Source organism: Mytilus trossulus, chromosome 6 (genome assembly GCF_036588685.1).
Source record: "Mytilus trossulus isolate FHL-02 chromosome 6, PNRI_Mtr1.1.1.hap1, whole genome shotgun sequence".
NCBI lineage: Eukaryota > Metazoa > Mollusca > Bivalvia > Mytilida > Mytilidae > Mytilus > Mytilus trossulus.
In genome coordinates, this window is record NC_086378.1 from 82,434,729 (window position 1) to 82,460,045 (window position 25,317).

General features: G+C 31.8%; 1 protein-coding gene across 1 annotated transcript; it reads right to left on the reverse strand.

Moving 5' to 3' along the window:
* Nucleotides 1-3,026: 3,026 nt before the first annotated feature.
* LOC134722032 (Bardet-Biedl syndrome 4 protein-like) lies at nucleotides 3,027-15,403 on the reverse strand. Its single transcript, XM_063585453.1, has 13 exons — nucleotides 15,291-15,403; nucleotides 12,198-12,291; nucleotides 11,041-11,184; nucleotides 10,518-10,629; nucleotides 10,069-10,141; nucleotides 9,562-9,615; nucleotides 9,035-9,162; nucleotides 8,626-8,680; nucleotides 7,598-7,819; nucleotides 6,933-7,104; nucleotides 6,540-6,609; nucleotides 6,015-6,144; nucleotides 3,027-4,163 (listed from the first exon to the last, which is right to left on the reverse strand). The coding sequence occupies exons 1-13, from the start codon at nucleotides 15,354-15,356 to the stop codon at nucleotides 3,648-3,650; spliced, it is 1,836 nt and encodes a 611-aa protein (XP_063441523.1). The 5' UTR covers nucleotides 15,357-15,403; the 3' UTR covers nucleotides 3,027-3,647.
* Nucleotides 15,404-25,317: the final 9,914 nt, after the last annotated feature.

Consider the following 25,317-nt stretch of genomic DNA (forward strand, 5'->3'; position numbering starts at 1 on the left):
TTGGAGTATATGAATATGCGAATTAGCAAATGTTTCGAACTATTAAGGTAGATCACAAGTATATATTTTCTGAGACCGAATTTATTTTGTAATTTGCCAAAATGACGATTTTACTATGCTCTTTTCAAAAATAAAAAAAAAAAGTATGGGTCACCGTGCTATTTTTCAAGCTATGAGTCGTTATAAATTGCCAAAAATTGGTTAGTTTGTTCATGAAAATACACATCAGTGTGCATAAAAAAATTCTATGAAATAAATAAAAGGTTTCGTAATATGTTTTAAGAAAATGAAAAGAAAACATGGTGTCACCGAACTTCAAGTAAAAATTAAAAAAATCCCTATGAGCCCAGTTTTAATGTTGTACTAAAAGAGTTATCTCCCCTTAAATGACACAATTGAAAAAAAATAATATATGAACTATATACTCTATTTAACTCATCCTTAATATCAAGTAAAGGAGATACTAGATTTAGATGTGATTATATAAGTAAAATGTTGTAGATATCAAATATAATATTGTATTTTGTAATATTGAAGAGGATAATCTTTTTTACAGACCTCGCATATGCTGTTGATTCATATATTTAATCACAAGAATTATGTTGAAAGTGTGTTGTAATGGTTTATTTCCAAGTTGTATATTAGTATTTTATAAGAATGCCCGTCTGTCTATCTACCATAGGGATCAATTTACAACAGATATAAAGACAACCACTATCTAGTTTTCTAGAAATTCAATGCAATGTACTGATAATTCTGACTTTGATATACTGACCCAACACATTAGTGAACTTGTTTTTTTCAAAGGGTTATGATCCTTTTTGTTGAAAGTTTGACACAATGACGCTTTAGCCTTGACCTTTGACATAAAGATTAATATATCCTCAGTATCCACCAAAGATGAAGGGAATTCTCAAGACCAGTTTGGTAATGACTGGACCAATTTTTCATCATATATTCAGATTTTTTTAGTCGTATTTCAATCAATAAACTGATACTGTGACCATTGACCTTTTGACCTCAACATTTATTTAGTTTTCTTTGGAGAAAGTTGAAAATATGGTTTTTGACCTAGAAATTTTATAAGTCCAAGCATTGTCTCATAATGCAAACCAGATGCTCTGTAGGGCGCAGCTTTATACGACCACAGAGTTGGAACCCTGAACAGTTGGGGCAAGTATGGAGACAACATTCAAGCTTGATACAGCTCTGAATTTGGACCGTGATTAAATAGTTGACACAGCATAGGTTTCTGACACAGAATGAATGTGGTATAATGAACTTAATATTTGAGCAATACATTTTACTGTTGGATATTAATCCCCTCAAAAAAGAATAACGAAGAAGTTTTCTTTTTCATTTCTGAAATCTTTAAATGGAATTGGATTACCTCCCTTACACTGCTTTTAAATTGTCTTAATTGTCCTTTAACCAGAAAACCCCTTGTTCTTGTCCCTAATTGATAAATGATTTGAGCCATAACCCCCATACCATTCCCTTTGTAGTATGGAAACTTGTGGTATAATTTCAGAGAGATTTATACATTTAAACACAAATTATCAACTGGAAACTACAAAAATGCTTATTTGGGCCCCTTTTTTTGGCCCCTAATTCTTAAACCTTTTGGGACCATAACCTCAAAATCAATCCCAACCTTCCTTTTGTAGTTATAAACATTTTGTTTTATGTTTGAAGGGTGTATGGTTACCCATACTTGTAACGTGACGGTACCCCAATTGCACCTATTTTGACAGTTTTTTCACCTACGTTTTTTTATGATTAAGAAAAAAATGTCCATACTGTGTTTATTTTGTAGCCCTATCATTCTTTATTGTATAGGTATGCCAGTTTAATTTTTTAATCCATATTGAGTCATAAAAAATTGGGTTTGAATCAACCTCCAAACTATCCATGATTCTGTAATGAGGAGTACCCAAATTGCATCCATGCTTAAATTCACATCGTCAAAAGTATAATAACCGAGCTTTTGTTTAATTTCTTCAAATATTTTGAAAAATTGAATATTATTTCGTGCTTACTCTTCATACTTTACGAAATGGATACTTATAATACATTGTATTTGCTAATTTTTAAAAGGTGACGTTTTGATGACGTCGCATGGTGACGTTTTCGTACATTTTGCTTTTTCAGTAAACAGTCCATCTGTTGATAAATACTGTGAACGTTTTGTGTATATCTAAATATGTTTACCTATGTTGAAAGACGTGCATAGTATCAAAACATAAAAATACAAATTGTTTAGTCTCTAGGAAATCTTGTAAGATTTCTGTTGCTATTTTTTCTAAATAGGTGCAATTTGGGTACTCGGTGCAATTTGGGTACCCTTTATACGTTAGTTGCTTACATCTATGTCATTTAGACTCTGGTTTAAACAAATGCATTACAGTTGTCTATTTTAGTGCATATATGAAAAAAAAGAAATAAAATAAATACACTTAAGCTACGAAAATGTATAAATTTAAAATTCAAATAAAATTCTGCGAACTTTCATGAATTATTTGGCGAATTAACGTCATAGCAAAACACAACGTCATACAAATGAAAACTCTCATTGGAAAGATTATTTCGTTACTTGTAGGTTTTGAATATTATATCTCATTAATTTGAAGTTTTGGCGGTATGTGCTATTTTATTTTAGATTCCGTTGTATTTGTATTTTTCGAACATTTATGGATTTTAGAAAGTCAATATGGGGACTAACAGTCACCGACTCCTTAGTTTCCACATGTCAATTGTGCATTTGATGGTTATTATAGTAGCATTTACAAAACCAATGTTAATTAAAAATCGCTATTATTTAGCTTAAGAATTATAAGGATTAAACCCATTTTTTCTAGAGGTTATTGATGTGTTAACCGGGGCTCCTACTCACAAACTTAACATAAAAGTCCTTCAGACTTTTATTCAGTTTTTGAGTTAATAGAAATGTGCATTTACAGAAAAGACCTGCTTTTAAAGAGTATGTTACCATACTATATCCAAATTCTATTTTATCTGACAATAAACAAATGTTATTTTCTTTTTATTAAAAAGAAATCATAACAAATATCACAGACAAATTCACAAACATACAGATGTAATTCTATAAATAGATATAAAGACAAAACTATCGGAAAATCAATAAATTACATTAAAACCTTTTCAATTTTTCAAAGATCAAAACTTCTACATGTATTTTAAAATCCTTCATAGCAAACATTTTTCAATATGATTAAAAGTTAATGTACTCAGTACATACAGAATAACTATTGATGTTTATATTGTGACTGTGTCAAAAGAGTCATTTATAAATAGTATTCAAGGTATGCTTATTAAACATGAGATTATGCTCTCTTTTTACTCCAATAGTATAACAACATTCATTTATGTGTCACTGTCAGCCTTGGTTTGCAAGTTTACAATATGAACTGAGAAATATGAGAAAAATGTGACTTATCCTACCAGTCTCATTTATTTTTTCAGATACACCCAAATAATTTGCGAGATATGAAAAAGAGAATAAAATATTCTGGCATTTGGAAAACATGTTCTTGTCACCTCAAAGGGAGGTACAATTAACCATTCATTATTACACATGCCACCAAATTCAATTTAAAAGATACTGAAGTCCTTCACCATTAAAATCCTCAAATAGCTGGTTCCATTTGTCTTTTCTCCTTTGAAGGAGGAGGATGTTCCACTTCATCAATAGCCTCATCATAGGACGGTGGGAGCTCTGTAGAGGGAGGGGGAGGTAACTTATCTATATCAGACTGTCTTATCGTCCGTGACAAAGCAGGGAGTGTCTTACCACCCATCCCACCCATGGCTGCCAGTGGTGGCAGTCCACCCATTACCCTATTTGGAGCAGGATGCGGGGTTGGTGTTTCTGCCTCTTGACGATAACTAGCTCTGGATTGCCTGTCATCCTCGTATGGATCGTAAGGTGGTATAATTGGTGTTGGGGCAGGTGACGGTGGGACTTCGGCTGGTCCTGTGTCCGTCTGGGATACTGGTGGCTCCTTGACATAAGAAGGTGGTAATTTGTTGGCATTAGAGTCTGATGGAGCCTCTGGTTGAGGTTCAGGCTTGGGTGGAGTTTTCCAGACTAAGCTATCACCAACTTGTAGGGCAGTAGCTAATTTGGTGGCTGCTTCTTGTGTCTGAATATAAAATAAGAATATATTTTTATGTAAAATATCACAAACATTTTAGCTTTGTATATTGTAAAAATTATCTTACACAATCTGATCTCAACTGTTTCAAGATATTGTACCTAAGGCCAGGATTTTTTAATTTGTTGGTTTACGGATCCGCCGACCCGATTTTGCCGATTTCCAAAATAAAAATAAAATCGAATTTTCAGGCTTTTTTTTATTCTCGCCGACCCTAACAAATGCATTATCCCTGAAAAATAATTAAAATATCCTTTTTTATGAAATGAAATGCATTAATCACTAACAGAAGTGATGACACTTTCTGCTGTGAAAAATGAAACTTTCAGTTTCCTTTCCCAAAATAGACAAATCAATTATTAATGACCTTGAAATGTCATTTGCGCAAATAATTTTGCGGAACGAAACCTGTGTTTAAAACCAATTACACAATAAGTTCATTTCCCTTATTTGTAACCAGTCCGTAAGATGCATGTTCTCATATAAATAGACTTGTCCAAATGTGGACAGGTGGAAGTTCAAGACATCAAGTTAAAATACTGAATTTTAACAAATCATTTGATATTTTCTTGTTTTATGGATAATAAAAAAATATCGTCCATTTGGATAAAAAAACGGGAATGCATGACAACAGATTATTTAACCTGATATTCTCGTTTTTCCAGTGGACGAGTCTATTACGTTTTTGACACATGTGTTGGAACTTATTTTCGTACGACGTTTTTACTTTTTTCTTTCTTTATCAGTTTTCGTGCTTATTATTTTTCACCAAGTTTTGATTAAAAGCTAAGTCAAATAACTGACTGGAATCTGTTTTTCTTGTTTGTGAAATGACGATTTAATTTCGTCTTTGTCCGTGTACCCCCCTTTTTTTTTACGGGAAATTATTAGACAATGTCGACAATGTCATGCGATGTTTACAGTTGAGCAATAATATTTCATCAAACTAAAATTTAAGAACGTTGAAAAAATATTATGACAAATATATTATTAGAAAGGTGAAATATATTTTTATTTTGCATATCAGTTTTCTGTCTTGAAAGATTTTTTTTTCTTTTTTTTTCCGACCGACCGACCTGACTTTTTCATGGAGAAAATCCGTAAACCAACAAATTAAAAAACCGTGGCCTAATGTGTGAAAATAAGTGAAAATAACAAAATCAATTTTATCTTTGTGCTGTAGTGATACTGCTGAATTGTTAATTTTGTGTTTTTCATACATCTGTCATATTTTATAAAGTGATTTAAACAGCAAAGACCAATCCAGTGACCCCCTTATACTCTCATATCATTAAAATGTCAATTTTTACCACAAATTTTAAATCAAACTATGTGGACTGATCGTTGAAAAGTGACAATTTACTAATGTCAGTTTCATTCTATAAATTTATACTTATCATAAGTTTTAATACTGCATCCTTGGACATATAAGTACTATACTACAAATATCAATTGTTGGACATTCAGATTTATTGATCAGTTAATAGTTTTGTAGTCTCTTAATAAGATCAGAAAGCATCTCTTCTGGATTAAAGGTAAACATATATGAATGTTTTGTTATGCTTGTCATTAAAGGTAGGACTATTTTACAAAGTTCAATGATCAGTAAGAAATAAATCAGACATTTGTTTTATAATTAATTAAATATGCATTAACTGACTTCAATTTAAATTAAAAAAGACAATGTGATGAATGTCTGAAAAGAGGATGGTCTAAATGCAAATGTTTTGGATTTGGTGATAACCAAAATTTGATGATGGTGATTTTTCTATTGATAATTTTTTAAAGGCCACCTGTTTTATTTTAAACATCACCATGTGTAAATGTTGACTACATTACCTCAGCATCCAAGCTCCCCTGACCAGCTTTAACTCTAGATTCAAACTCCCTGAACTGACTAGATGCTTCCCTCTTATCTCCTTTGTTATACAAGAATATAGCAAAATTCAATGGGATGTTGGGATCTTTCCTGTAAAAATATCATTCTGAATAAATTTAAGCCTCTCATAGCTCTACGGCACCAAGAAGTACCACAAATATGATTTTAAAATCTAGACAGGGATTTTCATACAGAGTTTAAATAAATCAAAAGGCACACTAAGTATACATAAATGAGTCCTAAAGATAATATATTATGACAAAATCATTATTTGTTTTGGGCATATCCTTCAAAAGGATAATAAAAATTAACCAAAGCCATATTGTAATCGGCTTAATGTGACAGGAATCCAGGGCCTGACAGCACAAATTTACCAAAAATTATTTCCATTTACCGTAACTATCATAGGTGGGGCAAAAAAAATGTTGCATTCCTTCCTTACAAAGGAACAGAAATTGACAAGTACCCTATAATTGTAAACTTACTGATCAAGACCAATAGCCTGTTCATAAGCTTGCTTAGCATTGTCTGGGTCTTCTAAATACGATAATGCCACTGAAATTATAAATTATTTTCTACAGAAAATAACATCCAAAAATCTATTGGTTTCACAAATTATTATTTATTCATTATAATTATTACTTGCAAATTATTCCATATGACAACAAAATAAAATATTACCATCAGTACATGTATTTATGCATCGATGACATTTCAATAAGTTTCTAATGATCCAAACTATTCTAAATCTATTTTGCCTTGGTACTGATCTTATTAAATAATAACTTATTAGCCTGGGGTCCTGGCTAATCTTGTCAGTATACAACGTGCAGCTAGATATCAGGCTGGGATACCAGGCTTATAATTTATCTACTTACCTGCTAGTAATGAAAATAAAGCAGACATTTTTGGTCTGAGATTTATAGCAGCACTAAGGAAGTGGAAAGCTGAGGCATATTGTTGCATGGTGAGATGTACCAGTCCTAGGTTGTACAATATCTTCCAGTCAAAGGGAGCTAAGTAGTTGGCTCTCTTAAGACAGCTGATAGCCTATGGATGGGGAAAAAACATGATCAAATCAGTTTCCTAATGTAAATATTGCAAAAGGGCTATATTTGTACCTAGGTTCTTCTTGAAAGAGAATCAAAAGCTAGCCTTTTTAAGTGCACAGGTAAATTAATAAATGAACAATTAATACCACATGTTTTTTTTTTTACATCAAAACTGTTTTTTCATGCTTAGTTTCTGTTTGTGAAACAAAATGATCTTCTAATAAACGTACTCTGTCAAGATGAATTTTAAACAGCTTTTATTATTCACACATGGATAGGAGTCATTTTGAAAGAGTTGCATGGAAACTCACTGGAAAAATGACTCTATCTAAACATACTTAGTACTTATGTTGTTTTATTATCTATTGAAATTCAGTTAGAACTCTTCCCTAAGCATAAGTAAACTGACGATAAATTTCTTCTGGAAAAAAATTAGTTCCTTCGGTGAAATTTAAGTGCAAAATTTTTTTCAGGGCAACAATATAACTTACAGCCACATATTTCTTCTTTCCAAAGAAGGCCATTCCAATATTATTCCACAATGGCGGACTTTCAGGTGTCCCCACAGCAGCTACTCTATACTTGTTCAGAGCAACATCAAAGTCGCCATGTGTCTGCATCATACTTCCTGCTGCCATGATGGCCTTCACATGGGAAGGGTCATAGGTCATGGCATTGCCCAAATTTTCAAATGCTTTCTGGAACTGGGTTACCTAAAGAATAATGCATAATAGTTTGGGAAAACACTCTTGAGATAAATAAAGAACTATAACTCCTTAGAATATTGTATTATTTTCTTAATAAGTTTGCACTAAGACCAGTGAAAAAATTAAATATGGTTAAACAATAAATATTATTATTGAATCTGTTTTAAGATTTATCACATAATTTCGTACTATAATTGGAGATCTTTTAAGAATTTATAGATGAATTCAGTAATAACTAACACATACATATTCAGGGTAATAATATGTAAATGTCAAATGTAGATATCCTGCTGCATATAAGACTTACAAGTTCTGTATAATTTCTTTTAGGCTAATTCTTATAGGCTATACCCCATAGAGTAACAGTCAACATGAAGAGAATTTAATCTTCCCTATACAATTTTCAGACTCAAAATTCACCAGTCTGGCCTTGGGGTCATACCGGTACCGTAATCACTTTGAGTACAATTATCAATCAGATCTCAACACTGGATTTGGTGTTTCTAACTCAAGTTTTGTACAACGATTAATGTGTAAAATTTAAGGACTATAAGCCAATTCTTTATCATACCTGGCTTCTGATTGGAGCAGAAGCAGTAAAAACAAATTTTAAAGTATTTGGTTTCATCCATTCAGTGGTAAAACGGGCCAGGCCCACAACTAGCCAAATTATAGGTATATGTTAATTGTTTTCAAGCTGGCAGAAACTTTAAATTTATAAAAGATTTGAATATAAATACAAATATAAGCATTGTACAGATATGGTATTGATTTATTTATCATTTTATACTAATAATTGTTAATTGACTCACCTGCATGTACAATAGGCCGAGTGTAGTTAACATGTCAGGATTTTCTGGAGAATACCTAAAACCAATGAAATATTTGTAATATATCTTCACCCACTTGGATCTGATAGTCAAATTTTTAAACAAAACATATTCTGCTTTCAGGAAATCACTAAATGGCATTAGCAAGATAATATACTAAAGGATACACTTTTTCAAAATTAATATTGGATAAGCTAAATTAATGCAAAAAGTAGCCATTCCTTGATTTTAGATAATATATTAACTCAAATCCTAGTACAGTTGTTCATTTGATGCCATGATAGGATTTTTTTTATTATATGCCAGATAAGTTTTTGATCTAAATTTTGTTGTTCCCTAAACATGGTAATGTTTTATGGACACATTTTTCTTGTTTAACTTTTATACTCACTCCACAGCTTGTTTGTATATATCTATTGCACCATTTATATTGCCCTCCATTAAATAAATTTTCCCTAGCATTAAAAATGTTATCTCATGTCTTTTAAATGTCAGAGCCTGGGTCAAACAATGTTTTGCCTACAAAGAGATTAAATATAATTAATTTTCTGTTAAATTGGATACAAGATTTTCTAGGCAGTTGCCAAAATGTTCCCCTTGCCACTATTTTAAAGAAAGAAAACATGTTTTTTTCAGGTGTTTGTTTTTTTTATCTGACTGACATTGAGTAAGTATATAAATCACTAAATTCTGCTAATATATTTCTAAAAGACTATTAACAAAATATGATTGTAGAGTTACTGATATTCAATTTCAATTAAATGTTATTGAATGCTGATGTTTCAGCCATTTAAAACAGCTTTATTTGTTAATGCATGCATGAAACTAAAATATCTGTGGAAGTTTAAGTGGCCTAATTGTTACTGTCTTTAAATGATTAAATCTGCAATACATGAACTTTTGTGATTCACTAAATACCTTGTCATATTCTCTTAAGTACATGTTACAAACTCCTTGGTTATGAGCTATTTCCTGAAAATATTAGCAACATTTAAAATATATTACTGCATATCTTATTTCTCATCAATAAATTTATTTCATAATTTAGAGTAAGAATATATGTAGTCACAATATGGGAGACAATTCAATGTAATTTAACACTTATATGGGAGATAACTCCAGAACAACTAAAAAATTGACTTTTAATTTCTCCTTTCTGACAATCAGAAAAACTAGCATGTAGAATCTTTATATAATTAGTTTGAACAATAATCAAACGAAAGCTACAGTGAAAAAGTAGATTTTAGATTTAAATACTACATTATAATCAATGATTATAAAAAGATGATGCAAATTTAATTAGTTCACTGTACTTTCCCCCCTATCCATATTGTTTTAAAGAATAAAATGAAATACTCCCTTTTCATTATCTAAAAAGAAAATGGATATCTGAACATTATAACTTTAATGTGTTCAAAGACTTGCCCAATCTCTCTCATTAAGTTTGATGGCTTCATTATAAACATCAAGTGCAGCTTTGTGCCTAGCCAATAGGAATCTGTTGATTAAAATGTTGAAACAAAAAGTTGATTAAAATGAGACATGTATTAGATAATATCTTTAAATATATAATTAGTTCAACCTAGGTTAATTCCATTTCCTTTAGATGAAGTATCAAAAACAGTAAAATGATAGCATAAAAAATTTCAATTTTGTTTTTAAATGAATTAAACTATTTGTTTCTGTAATAAATAAATAAGAATGTGCATCGGTTGAAGGAAATAAATGTCATACAATTGTCAGGCTTTTCATTTCAATTTTATACATTCTAAAGATTCTCTTTCATTCTTCTGAGTTTATAAAAAATAAATTCCTTGAAATCATTTAAGTTGTGAATCTTAATATATTTTCATGATTTAGATTGTATGACTTACAGTGATCTTGCTACTTGTTTCAGATTATCAGCACTATGAGGATTAAGTAATGTACAGGTCTGAAACAATTCTAGAGATTCTTGTATCCTACCTTCCTGTCTTAATATCAATGCTGAAAGTATAAAAGTGTAACAACCAGTTTTTTTTAAATCCTTATTTTAAATTTATAATGTAAAATTTCCTTCATAAAAAAGGAATTAATACTTACATGATAAAAGCACTAGTTCATACATATCTGCTTATCTTAAGTGGCAGACAGAAGGAAACATTGCCACAACTTATTAGATTGCTTCTAAACTGATAATTAAAAAAAACACAAATTTTCTTGTCCCTCAAAAATCTCCCTGTACCCACCACCAATGATATTCAGGAAAAATTTATCAAATATGTCTTATATATTTAGTCACTCATACATATTTCTATTCCAACTCTCAATTATGTTCTATCTAGCTAGCCTTCCTATCAAAAGTACTGAGTCTGATATATTAAACTACATTTTACATGTAGATATTCACAATCTTACCTTGCACATACACAGCATATTCACACATGCCCCCACTCTCGGCCATTGATTCTTTGATGAGTGATTTACATGTATCAAACTCCTTCCTGACATAATGGAGATGTATCAACCAATTCTTTCTCTCAAATATTGGTAGTTCTGGTGCTTTAAATAAAGTAAACATCTTTTTTATAATAGAATACCTTGTTTAAACCTAAAATTGATTACATGTACATCCTTTTGTTTCTGGTGTTCAGAGGTCTCATTGTCAATTCAACCAATATCTCCTTAGTGTTACATTAAAACCGTGCCTAATACAGAATTCACACCAGCAAAAGTGGAGATCATCATGATCATAAGAATGCAGTTTACAAAACATTTCTTTAAATTTTACTTACTGTAAAATGAAAACTTGTAGTTAACCAAAATTAATCAATAGACGGAAAATCCAGATAAGACTTCAAGATTCATCTACAAATTCAGAAGAATGCAAACACAATATACAAGCAATTCAAAATGCAATAACTCACCAAAATCAAGATGTATACTAAATATATTAAATAAAATTCTACAGATGCTTATATAAAGTCACCAGTCTGACAGACATCAGTATAAAAATATTTTAGAATTATGCCTTAAACATCATGAAAATAGGCATTAGAACTTTAAACATCTTTTAGATTTTATTCTGACTATTTAGCCCTTTCCTCCATAATGACGCCTTTTGATGCCACCCCCTTACTCCATAATGACGCCTTTTGACGCCACCCCCTTACTCCATAATGACGCCTTTTGACGCCTGTGTAGTACCTCAGTTGTAACACTTTGACTACAAAGTGTCTGCAGTTGACTTAATAAAATTTGTATCCAATATGTATCCATAGGAATATCTGACTTAAATTTATTTGATGAAATAGTTGTTTTTCACAATGCCTTAATACTTTAAAGCATATGTTCAGCATTTTATTAAAAAAATCCTATGCGAATCAAGTATGCAAAAAAATAATTCAATGGAGGAAAGGTTTAACCAATTTGTTATCTGTATCATCATCATGAACATGGATGATAGATTCCGAACAACTGCCATTGATTGTAATTATTTTATGCATAAAATCTATTTGTATTTAATGCAAATTATAATAAAGTTAAATACAGGTAAGATCAAGTGTATTCTATACCTCTTTTTGGTTTAGGTTTAGGAGGACCAGCTGGTATACTTGGTACATCAGAGGAGGTGTCTATATCTGATGCTCCTGCTATCTTCACTGGCTCCTACAAAAGGAACACTCCATTAAAACTAAGTCAGTTGGAAAGAATATCAAAGGTCTCCAATGCATAAATGTTCTCTTTGCAAACCTAATTTTAAGTTCATAGGTATTTATATGTGATATATGAGATGTTAGTCCTCTTTCCTGATTAATGACATCATTAATACATGTATATCTGCACAAAATATGTAAAGTGATTTTATATGACTCTTAAAAACTTTCCACTGTTGTCTCTCCCAGCTAATTATAAGCCATCAATCCAAAAGCTTTAGCACACAACCCACATGCTGAGTGTGAGAACTCAATTGAATTGTTGGTGCCTTTAATCTATAAATAAATATGAAAATGATAAGATCTTTGGACCATTTGACAGTACAAATGTACAACTGTACATGTTTGATCAATTCAAATTGTAGAAAAAAAATGATTGTATTTATCAACCTGTAGATAAGATTTTAATTTTACCAGGCAGAATTCTAGAAATACATCTGTACATTTATATTTATGAAATTATTCCAAGCTGTTCATATATACTATTTTATTATTTATAAATGTCAAAAACAAATAGACACTGAAGTAGAGGAATTTGCTAATGGTTCAGTTAATTAATGAGTAACAGTTACCCAATTTTTTTTACACTGCCCAATTGCAGACTTCCAGAACTGATATGTTTGGTCCTGTCCTACCACACTTATTATACTTTACACCATTTAATGGTGTAAAGTATAATAAGTGTGGTAGGAGTAAACAATGAAGATCTTTGAAGAAAAAAAAAGAAAAAAAATATTTTTTACAGTTTTTGACGATTTTGATAGTTGTTTTGAATCTTCTGTCTTTCTTTTTCAAGTCTTAGATATGTTAGAGATGATTGACTTAGTCTTAGATCATCATGACCATTTTCATTATCCATTTTGTAAAGATAGAAATAATTCATAAACATGTTATGTCATGTATGTTTTTAAAATGTCACTTAATTTATTTCAAGTTTGGTTAATAACACAAAAAATTGAACAATATCAAACATGAATAAAATACAAAATTTCTTTGTTTAAATTATCTATATCATATCAATAAAAGAACATAATTACAAACCATTAAAAAAAGGTTGTGAATGAACAAGGTGTGAATGTGAAAACCTGAGAACGAGAATGGGAGCGAAGATGATTTTGGGCGAACGGACCAGGATTCATGCCAAGGTACAATGTACATGTATTGTAATAGGTAGTGTTGGATAATCGGTTGAAATTACCAACCGATTATCTATTACAATCGGTTGACAGCAACCAACCGACTATCTGTTATAATCGGATCATAATACCTTGCCCTTTTTTTCAAAGGAAATCATGCATTTAGTCTCAATGTACATGTCTAATGTGTACATTCCATATCATTGCAGAGTTTATTTATTCATATTTGATCTTTTGTTTCCTTTTCATATATACTGGTGTACTAAATATTAATCCTGGTACCTTTGATAATTATCTATTCAGCAGTTAAAACAATGAATTAATAAGAATTAAGATTCATATTGAACATATTTTATCTCATAATTACAACATTAATTACCAACAGTGACACTAACATTAATGGTGTTACTCACAAAACAATTTTAATAACATAGCTGTATGAAAATTTGAATGCTTCTAATTAGGAAAAGATATATAAAGTTTTTAACTTTTAGAAATTTAAAATTAAGACAAAGAAATAAAACAATGCATTTGCATTATAATACATACAGTAAACAAAAGGTATTAAAACAATATGTCTGTTAATTCGTGTAGAACGCTTTTTTTCACTTTTGTGATCATTAATTTCTGTCAATTGTGTCATTTGTGCGTCTGAACTTATAAGATCTTATAATTGCAAGTCGTGAAGAATGCGGAATTATTACATAGTTGAACGGTATTCGATTCGAGATTCTTATATTTTATAAATGGCGGACAAATTTCAGAAAATTTACAAAAATAAACGATGTTTGGCAAGCAATTTGGAAAGGAATATGACGTTTTTGATGCTACAAATGGATAAAACATAACTAAAAGGCAATTTGCAACACGTTCTAATGAAGCAACGAAATTATTTTGTCTAAAATCAGAATGATTTGTACCGCTCTCAAGTAACAAGGGCAAGTACCGTATAAATGAAAGAAAAAGTATTTCATACAAAGTTATTTACGTTAAATAACATTCCATCAATCTGCAAATGCTTTAGTCACGTTTATAAAGAAGGAAATTGGGTTAATATTTTAATTATGGGATGTTTGACATTGTTACTGTCATCGACTGATAATTTTTGTTAATATTGTTTGACTGCGCATATAAAATGCAAACCGTAAACAGACCGGAAGTTGATACATGTAAGCTAAAAGTTCGGAAACTTTAACGACAATCGATTGAACAAAATCCCAATCGATTATCGACATCGCCAGGCCCAACCAACTGATTTCCGACTTATTCCGATCATCAGAACAACACTAGTAATAGGCCAGTTTGGGGACCCAGTTTTTCAGACAAATCTGTCATGTGACTTCCATCACCAAGTGACAAAAATGTATGCATAGAAATATACAACACATGTTGAGTAAACGGGTAAAAAGGTTTTATTTTATACAGCACAAAACATTGGGAAATTAAAATCTAAACAGATAGTCATCCTCTCTCATTCATACCGCAATCACGATTATGTACTTACGGAACATTAATTATTTATATTCTACCCTACAGAATTAGGATTTTGAAAGTGCTGTAAACTTGTAATAGAGCAGGGATACAGGCGTGCCTTTTATCTGGTAATTAACGTCATAATTTGTCGATCTTTTCCAGTGAAAGACATGATTTCAGAAATGACCTATTGTTTAGTGTTTTTAAAAATACATGTACCATGCATAAATAAAACGTGTCTTTTCATACACTCTTCTAGCCTAGTGACAGCCAATTAATTTATATACAGTGATAATATAACATGGAAACTGACTTTTACAGCAATATATTTTCTTATTTATACCTGAACTACTTCTGTAAGCGCAGTTTTATCTGGCAGTGGACTGCCTTCTCTCACTCCATCGGCCATATTGTTAGGAATAGTTACAGAGGTTTGTTCGAATTCTAATTTGGGAGTTCAACCAAAAAGTCCTTTAATGCGGCTTTTGCCTTTCGTGTTTACGACTTTGTTAAATACGTAATAACTTAATATATATTAATTTAAAATAATAGAGCTATTTTCTTTTTTCCTAAAAAGACCAATACTGAATATTTCGAAGACATCAAATTTTAAATCGATATAACATTCGAACATTACAGTGAAGACGAGGACACACAAAATTATTATATTTAACAATGCATAACAACGTACCAATAATTAACAAATCCGAAATGAATGAACACGTGGATATTCATAGATGTATTCATACAGACCACAATTTTATGTAGCAATTCTGATTATCATTATTTGTTCTTGTTTTTTTTTTTTTTTGTTGTTGTTGATTTCATTTTTGTATCATTTTTAATAAATCGACTTGGAAGCAAGACAACTCGCACCACTGGCAATTCGGCCACACCGAACCGACCCACTTTTTTACCAACTCGCACCACTTTTTAAAAAAATCGTCCCACTATAGTTTCCCCGAACATTTAAAATTCAGGCTGTGAAATATCGAATCAACTATATGTTTCATGTTCTGGGGGGCTGTGATTTTGCTACATATAATTAAAATGTTATAATTGTGACATCAGAAAATTCGAATCTCATAAATTCAATAACTAAAGTATATTAAACAAAGTATTTTGAACTCCTAAACTAAATTAATGTTCAATCTAAATATTTCAGAATTATTCATCCCTAATAAGGCAGATGATCAACATGATTGAGGTTCCCCGGCTCGATAAATCGGAATGAAAGTATGTGCTGAGGCTTATTTCATTTTTATAAACTGAAACTGTAGAATATTTTCGTTGTTCTATTTACTGTTCCTGACTTATAAAATACTTTTGTGATTAAAAAATCACACTGCATCGCTAAAACATTTACAATCTGTTAGCTTTTAATTCATTGAAAATATAACTGATGACCGGTATACTAGAGTATCTCATTGGCAATCACAATACATTTCTGGTGTTATACTATTAGTTGTGAACCAATAGTTATCTCACATTCTCATTAAAAAAAAAAAACACCCACCTAATTAAATGGGCATTTAAAAAGTCAGAATGTGAATATATATGTTCAAACTCTTTTAGTCATTTTTTACGGTCGCAATAAACAAAAAAGCTATGTCAATTGGACATGCTTTGATACTGCTAGAACACACCCGTCACGATGTCGCGGGTCCGTGACTGAATTAAAGTATATAACTATGCGCAAGCCTTATTTTAGTATTAGTATTGTCATCTGATAAAGTCATGTCGATTATATGATACAGTTTTCTCTGCTTTCAAATTTTTCTGTTTGAACCCGTCGAACTGGAACTTATCAATTATTGGTAATATTAATTATTTGGAAAACAAAAGGTCCTGGAATGGAGTATTTTTTTAATCAACAGCATTGTCCTATATTAGTTATAAATAAAGTTGAATTCTTTGATTCGCTGTTTTACGTCAATTAAAAACTGTATCTATACGCCTTATTTTTTAGTCCAGATTTTTAGTATTCTTATTATTATCTCAGAAAGTCTTACTGATTAAAATACAATAGACCTGTAAAAATTTGACAATTTTGTAGTGTCAACCCTGTGATTATGACCCGTGTATATAGCATATCAATCCTGAATAAGCATATTAATCCTGAATACACCGTTTGCTGGTGCGCCTGTCAGATGCGGAACATACAGATAAGGTAATAGGTAACAGGTGATTATACTATTGGTATCGGTATCGGACTTGACCCGGAACTTCTTAATTATTGGCAATATTAATTACGTGGAAAACAAAAGGGCCTGGAGTGGTGTAATTTTTAATCTACACCTTTGTACTATATTAGTTATATATAAAGTTGAATTCTTTGATTCGTTGTTTTTACGTGATGACGGCTGACAAATTGGACCTCGTGATCATTTAGTATTACTAGAACACACCCGTGATATCGCGGGTCTGTGAATGAATTAAGTATATAACTATGTGCAAGCCTTATTTTAGTATTAGTAAATTTTGTCATCTGATAGAGTCATGCCGATTATAGATACACAGTTTTCTTTGCTTTCAAATCTTTCTGTTTGAACCCGTCGAACTGGAACTTATCAATTATTGGTAATATGAATTATTTGGAAAACTATAATTATAACTATGCGCAAGCCTTATTTTAGTATTAGTATTGTCATCTGATAAAGTCATGCCGATTATAAGATACACAGTTTTCTCTGCTTTCAAATCTTTCTGTTTGAACCCGTCGGACTGGAACTTATCAATTATTGGTAATATTGTAATATATTAGTTATGAATAAAGTGGAATTCTTTGATTCGCTGTTTTATGTCATGCATGCCCACAAACAAATTGAAAACTGTACCTATACGCTATTTTTAGTCCAGATTTGTTATCTTAGAAAGTCTTACTGATTAAAATACTACAATAGGTAACAATTTGACAATTTAGTAGTGTCAACCCTGTGATTATGACCCGTGTATATAGCATATTAATCCTGAATACACCGTTTGGTGGTGCGCCTGTCAGATGCGGAACGTACAGATAAGGTAATAGGTAACAGGTGAATATATTATTGACCTGTTATCGGACTCGACCCGGAACTTCTTAATTACTGGCAATATTAATTACGTGGAAAACAAAAGGGCCTGGAGTGGTGTAATTTTTAATCTACACCTTTGTACTATATTAGTTAAATATAAAGTTGAATTCTTTGATTCTTCGTTTTTACGTGATGACGGCTGACAAATTGGACCTCGTAATTTTAGTATTATAGATAGTATTATATTATATTATAGATACTAGAACACACCCGCGAAATCGCGGGCATTTTGAGCGTATTTGAAAGGATGTAAAGTGTTGTAGGAAGAATTTTGTAAAAGATTTAATGACTTGAGAATTTCAGGAAAAGTAAAAAAAGTCATAGGTACTTGGGGACAGGAAAATGTTTTTTTTTAACCCTCCTCCTTTATTTCCAAAATTCCCATTTTTTGTTTTCTATTAATTTCATTATGAACATACATTTAGTGTACATGTATTATGGACATTCCAGTCAGGAGCCTGTAATTCAGTGGTTCAGTGATATTTGTTTTTCGTTCATTTTTTGTACATAAATAAGGCTGTTAGTTTTCTTATTTGAATTGTTTTACATTGTCATTTTGGGTCCTTTTATATCAGACTATGCAGTATCGGATTTTGCTTATTGTTGAAGGCCGTAAGGTGACCTTCTATATTAATTTCGGTGTCATTTTGGTCTCTTGTGGAGAGCTGTCTCATTGGCATTCATACCACATCTTCTATTTTTTGTAAAACATTTGGTGACTTGAGAATTTCAGAAAAGGTACCAAAAGTCATAGGTAATTTGGGACAGGATAATTGTTTTTCTAGCCCGGCTCCTCCTTTTTCCAAAAAAAAATCCTTTTTTTTTGTTTGTTTGTTCTCTATTAATTTTAATGACACATGAATAATTTGAGCGCTTATCTGTATATTATGAACATTCATTAAAGGGGGGTCGGGGCAGAGGCGGATTTCGGGGCCCCGCCCCCCCCCCCTTTCTGGAAAATAATTGGTTGCATATATAGGGAATCACTGAAGCATGACCGGAGCGGGCCCTCTTAGGCAGTCACTGACGGGCCCCTGCGTATGAAAATTTCTGGATCCGCCACTTCGGAGGGGCCCTGATCCCAATATCCCGGGCTCAAAAACATGAAATCCCGAGGTTCTGAATTTATTATACAAATAAGATATCTGACATATCGCGACTTCCCGAAATTCGAAAAAAGAAATCCCGGATCCCGAAATGGTCAATCCTGAAATTTCGATCTTAAAAACACCCGTTCCATACGTCCCGAAAGTGTATTTTCTCAGTTTAATAATTGATCCACAGCGGTCATTGATATATTATTACCTCTCTATTAAATAAACTCTGTGACCGCCGATGATAGTAAACTTGAAAATGATATCAGACAGAAAATACACTTTATCGTAGTATATGTATTTGTTTCAAAGTAAAAAAGAAAAACGCAAACCGGAGGTCTTAATCTGACTTAAATTTCGTCCAATGACGGATATAAGACAGAAAATACATTGTATTAGTATTATAAATGAATGTTCAAAGTATACAGAAAAACGTAAACCGGAAGTCTAATCTGACTTAAAATTTTGCCCAATGACGGAAACATATCCGGACGTTTTTTTTCTCGTTTTTCACCCAAAATAACTCAATCTGAATAATCATATGAATGGATGACAAATGCGATTATGCACTGTACCCATTGGACACAGAGGCATGCTGATTAATTTATTGCGGAAAGAAGAGAAGCGACACCCAAAATGAGGTCTTCTCGTTTAATAGTATAGATAGATATGCCCTTGAATTTTTACTAGATAATATTTTTGTTCGCTTTGGAGATTCCGTATATCGTTAGGTTATCGGAATTCCAATTGGGGACTAACTGTGCACCACTTATTGCAGACCTGTTTTTGTATTGCTATGAGTTACAATTTATGACAAAACACAGCAAAGACCCATCGAAACAATTTCTGATAAACAAATTTAATAATACTTTTAGATATTTGGAGGACATTTTGGCTCTCAATAATGACGACTTCAGTATGTATACTAAAGAAATTTATCCTGTTGAACTTACTTTAAATAAAGCTAATACTAACAATGACCACTGTCCTTTCCTCGATCTTGATATCTATATCTCTAATGGAAAATTTATGAGAAAAGAGATGATTTTTCATTTCCTATCTTTAATTACCCATTTTTAGATGGTAACGTTCCCTTGTCACAATCGTACGGTGTTTATATATCTCAACTTGTACGATTCGCTCGTGTATATAACAATGTTTTAGATTTTAATGACATAAATTTATGTATTACTGAAAAATTATTACACCAGGGTTTTCGATATCACAAACTAGTCAAAACATTTACTAAATTTTATCATCGGTATAAGGACATCATTCGTAAATATAGCTCAACATGCAGACTTCTCATACGTTTAGGTATTTCACATCTATTTTTTTATGGAAATATTCTTTATAAAGCACAAAAATGTCAGTATTCACCACAGAAACTAACAAAACCTTTAAATAGACTTATTAAGAAGGGATATAGTTACGATAATGTTGTCAGGTCATTAAAGATTGCATATTTTGGCGTTAATATTGATTCACTTATAGGGTCTTTGCATCGGAACTAAACACATTTATTCAAAACCCAGTTGTTGGCATGCCACGGGTTATGTTCGTCTCATATATGTTATGATGGTATGATACTAAACCCCTAACGGGAAGGATTATGCCTGATATTCATATGATGAAATCATAATCTTTTAATCAGTTTAATTCAAGTCTGGAGCTGGCATGTCAGTTAACTGCTAGTAGTCTGTTGTTATTTATGTATAATTGTCATTTTGTTCATTTTCTTTGGTTACATCTTCTGACATCAGACTCGGACTTCTCTTGAATTGAATTTAAAATGTACGTATGACTGAATTTTAATGTGCGTATTGTTATGCCTTTACTTTTCTACATTAGTTAGAGGTATAGGGGAGGGTTGAGATCTCATAAACATGTTTAACCCCGCCGCATTTTTGCGTCTGTCCCAAGTCAGGAGCATCTGGTCTTTGTTAGTCTTGTATTATTTTAATTTTAGTTTCTTGTGTATAATTTGGAAATTAGTATGGCGTTCATTATCACTGAACTAGTATATATTTGTTTAGGGGCTAGCTGAAGGACGCCTCCGAGTGCGGGAATTTCTCGTTACATTGAAGACCTGTTGGTGACCTTCTGCTGTTGTTTTTTTTTATGGTCGGGTTGTTGTCTCTTTGATACATTCCCCATTTCCATTCTCAATTTTATGTATGTCTAGAACACTCATAGGCCTCTAATCAAATGTCTTTTGGTTTGGTAAGGTTTTTTTTTCTTCAGATCTTTTTCTAATCATTTTACCCCATTAATTTACTCACCACTTTTCGGGACTCGGGGAGACTTATAGCTTAAACATTTAGTAAAGATAAAACATGGACTTTTAGTTGTCTTCTGGTAATTTGTGTCGGTGGGTTGCTGTCTCATTGGAGTTTACCCCATACCTCCTTTCATTTATTTATACCAAGTCAAACATACCGTATATGTACATATTCTGAACTTATATGCTAATCAATTTAATCTCATGCAAATTTAGCACCATTATTTTCCCCTTTTGAGTGATACAAATCATGGCTTTCAATCTGTAAAATAATTGTGAGTGATTGATCAACTTACAATGAAAGCATGGTATATCGTTATTGTCAGCAAATAAGCGGACTTCAAAGCGGCCAAAGGTAGTTTCGAGAGGAAGAACAGGTTCACAGTTCCATATATCGATATACTGTGCTCAATTTTCTGTTTCTGTCCCTTTTATATAACCTCTTTTGACAAATTCGCACCAACAACCCAATTTCAAGATTTACAACTGGCCGTAAAGTGTTCAGAACATGCAAATTCTCAGTAAAAGTAGTTGAGCTAAAGCATAGATGTTCAAGAGAACATTTCCAAACAAGTCGAATACTAAGAAGAGATCTACATTCATTAATGGGATTCGGTTCGTGCACCTAGTAAATTTAAGCAAGAGGCGTTTTCTGGATTTTTAAACATCTGCTTCAGTATGGGTTTTGCTCATTGTTTGAGGGCGTACGGGGGGAAAGTGTATAGGCGGATGATACCAAGGGACGATCAAAACTTCGAAGTCGTAGAACAACGGACTACGCCACGAAAAAGAATAAAAAAAAGGATAAAAAGAATAAAAAAAAGAGTATAAAAAGAATAAAAAGAGGATAAAAAGAATAAAAAAGAGGATAAAAAGAATAAAAAATAGTGTACGTATTAATCTGTGAAACAGATATTCCATAAAGGTCAGCGAACTCGTATTAATACTGCCAGAAAAATATCTAAGATGGGAAGTTTCAATCTTAACAGAGACATATATCTCTGGTTGTATATATCTCTATATATTAAGTATTAAACCCTTCTCCAATTAAGGTTATTTCCCAAGTATTTGGGTTTGTTTATCGATCATCAAGATTTGTAACACGTTGGGTACTCAAGCTACTTTGTTTTTTAATCATAAGTTGTATGTGTTGTGTGTTATGTCTTTTGGACTATTTGCTAATCGTCTTTTTGTGCGTGGTTTTTATAAGTCCTTCAATTATTTTTCTTTTCATGGCATTGCTTTATGCAAATAATTACGCCTTTTATACAAGATGTTACCATTTCATGTCTTTTATACTAATCATGTCATTAACCAGTGTTTATAAGTTTTCAGAACATTTATTTTAGGCAAACTCAAGTTTGAAAACGGAAACAAATTCAGTATTTTTTTTCATTTGAAAGGGTCAAAACTCAAGAACGGTAAAAACTACTAGAGAAAGGCTAGCAGTAACCTTTTGCCTTTAACATTGATAACGTGCACGCCTTGGTACTATACCGGTATTCCCAGTACTATACCGGTCTTTATTTTTAAAGACCAGTCAATCAATGTGCACTTTACAACAATATCATAAATAAGGAATAACGCAGTAATCAAATCTGGAAACGTTGTAAAAAAATGGATATGTACGGCTGTAATTTATTCCTTTTGTTTCATTTTTGTTCTCTCAGTCATTTCTCGGTGTTTTCAAAGTACTTTTGACTAGTACAATTTCTTTTATTGTGCTTATATTTGTCACAACCTTACGTGGTTGATTTTTGTTATACAGTGTTTCTTCAAATCATTATAATTTTATGTCAGTTAACTGCTATATATAATAGTCATGTAATCTATGTATTATTGTAATTTTATTTATTTTCTTTTGTTTCATCTTCTGACGTCGGACTCGGACTTTTTTGTAACTGAATTTTAATTTGCGTATTGTTATGCGTTTACTTTTTTTTTACATTGGCTGTAGGTATAGATAGAGGGTTGAGATCTCATAAACATATTAACCCCGCCGTATTTTTGCGCCTGTCCCAAGTCAGAAGCCTCTGGCCTATGTTAGTCTTGTATGAATTTTAATTTTATAGATTCTTGTGTATAATTCGGAGTTTCGTATGACGTCCATTATCACTGTACTAGTATATACATATTTTAATGGGGCCAGCTGAAGGACGACTACGGGTGAGGGAGTTTCTCGCTACATTGAAAACCCATTGGTGGCCTTCAGCTGCTCTATGCATGGTCGGGTTGTTGTCGCTTTGACACAGTCCCCACTTCCTTTTTCAATTGTATTACTACATTTGTATTAGTAATAGTAATAAATGGAATGTGTCCTTCTATTATTGTAGGCCTACTTAACTGCAAATTAACTTGTTATTTTTACGAAAACGGTAAAAGAAACCTGAATTACACTAGAAATTTAATCCTTAATAGTCATGATCTTTGTGATTGAAGAATAAAGATTCAAGAAAACAAATGAATACATTTATTATGATATGATTTACCAAACGACATATGTACAATTTTGTTTATCAAATTTTCCCTCCTCCCAACCCTCACCTAACAAAATAAACCCATGTGCAGGATTTGATTTGCAGCAGGTCAAGTTTACGAGCATATCCCATCTACGCCAGGGACTTACAACCTTACGACTTTTCACGGTGCGCCAGAGGGTTGCATCCTGTTCTACAAATCATGTAGCTTAATTTTTTTGAATGTGATGCATGTAATTATAAAGCCAAAATGAAATAATGAATTTGGAAATTTCTCAATAAATATGTCATTAGTAAAGGCATATATATTTTTCTTAAAAACAACACATATGAGTATATCAAAATAAAAGGAAAACTTCTGGAAATAAATAAAATGTGAAAACTAAATGAAATGTTCCTATAAACATGTCTTCTTCAGCCATCTGAAAAAATAAAATACATGTTATATATATCCACATAAGATAAAGGCGCCATTTGAATTACGGTCTGTTTACATCAAGTTGTTTTCATTATATACCACTTTCCTAGTCAGTTGGTTTCAGAGTTTGAACTATCTTTATAAAAAAAAACTTTTTTTTTTTAATTTTCGTGTTTGGCTCTTTCTTATCCAATGAGCAGAGACTTTTTTTTGGTCCACGAATTATTGATGTATTTATGACACTATCTAAAAAATTTGACATTCATTTTATTATTTTACTTGCATGGTATATCTCATGTCGATATAATGTCCTCTGATATATCTCATGTCGATATAATACCCTCTGATATATCACATGCCGATATATTACCCTCTGATATATCACATGCCGATATATTACCCTCTGCTATATCACATGTTGATATTATAACCTCTGATATATCTCATGTCGATATATTACCCTCTGATATATCACATGTCGATATAATACCCTCTGATATATCAAATGTCGATATGATACCCTCTGATATATCTCATGTCGATATACTACCCTCTGATATATCACATGTCGATATAATACCCTTTGACATATCTCATGTCGATATAATACCCTCAGATATATCACATGTCGGTATATTACCCTCTGATATATCAAATGCCGATATATAACCCTCTAATATATCACATGTCGATTAAATACCCTCTGATATATCACATGTCGATATAATACCCTCTGATATATCTCATGTCGATACAATACCCTCTAAAATTTCTAAGGATTTGTGATTCGTTAAATCTTTATCAAATGTACATTCCTATTTGCTTAGTTTGCACACCAATACTGTTTGGTTTTTTTAGCTTTTCGTAGAAAATAAAACATGTTACTAAAATACTTCTTTGAAATCTCCAATTTTATATTGTTCAAGCAATAGTTGTTGATTGATAATAGAAAATGTTTATATAAAAAAAGAAGATGTGGTATGATTGCCAATGAGACAACTATCCACAAAAGACCAAAAATGACAC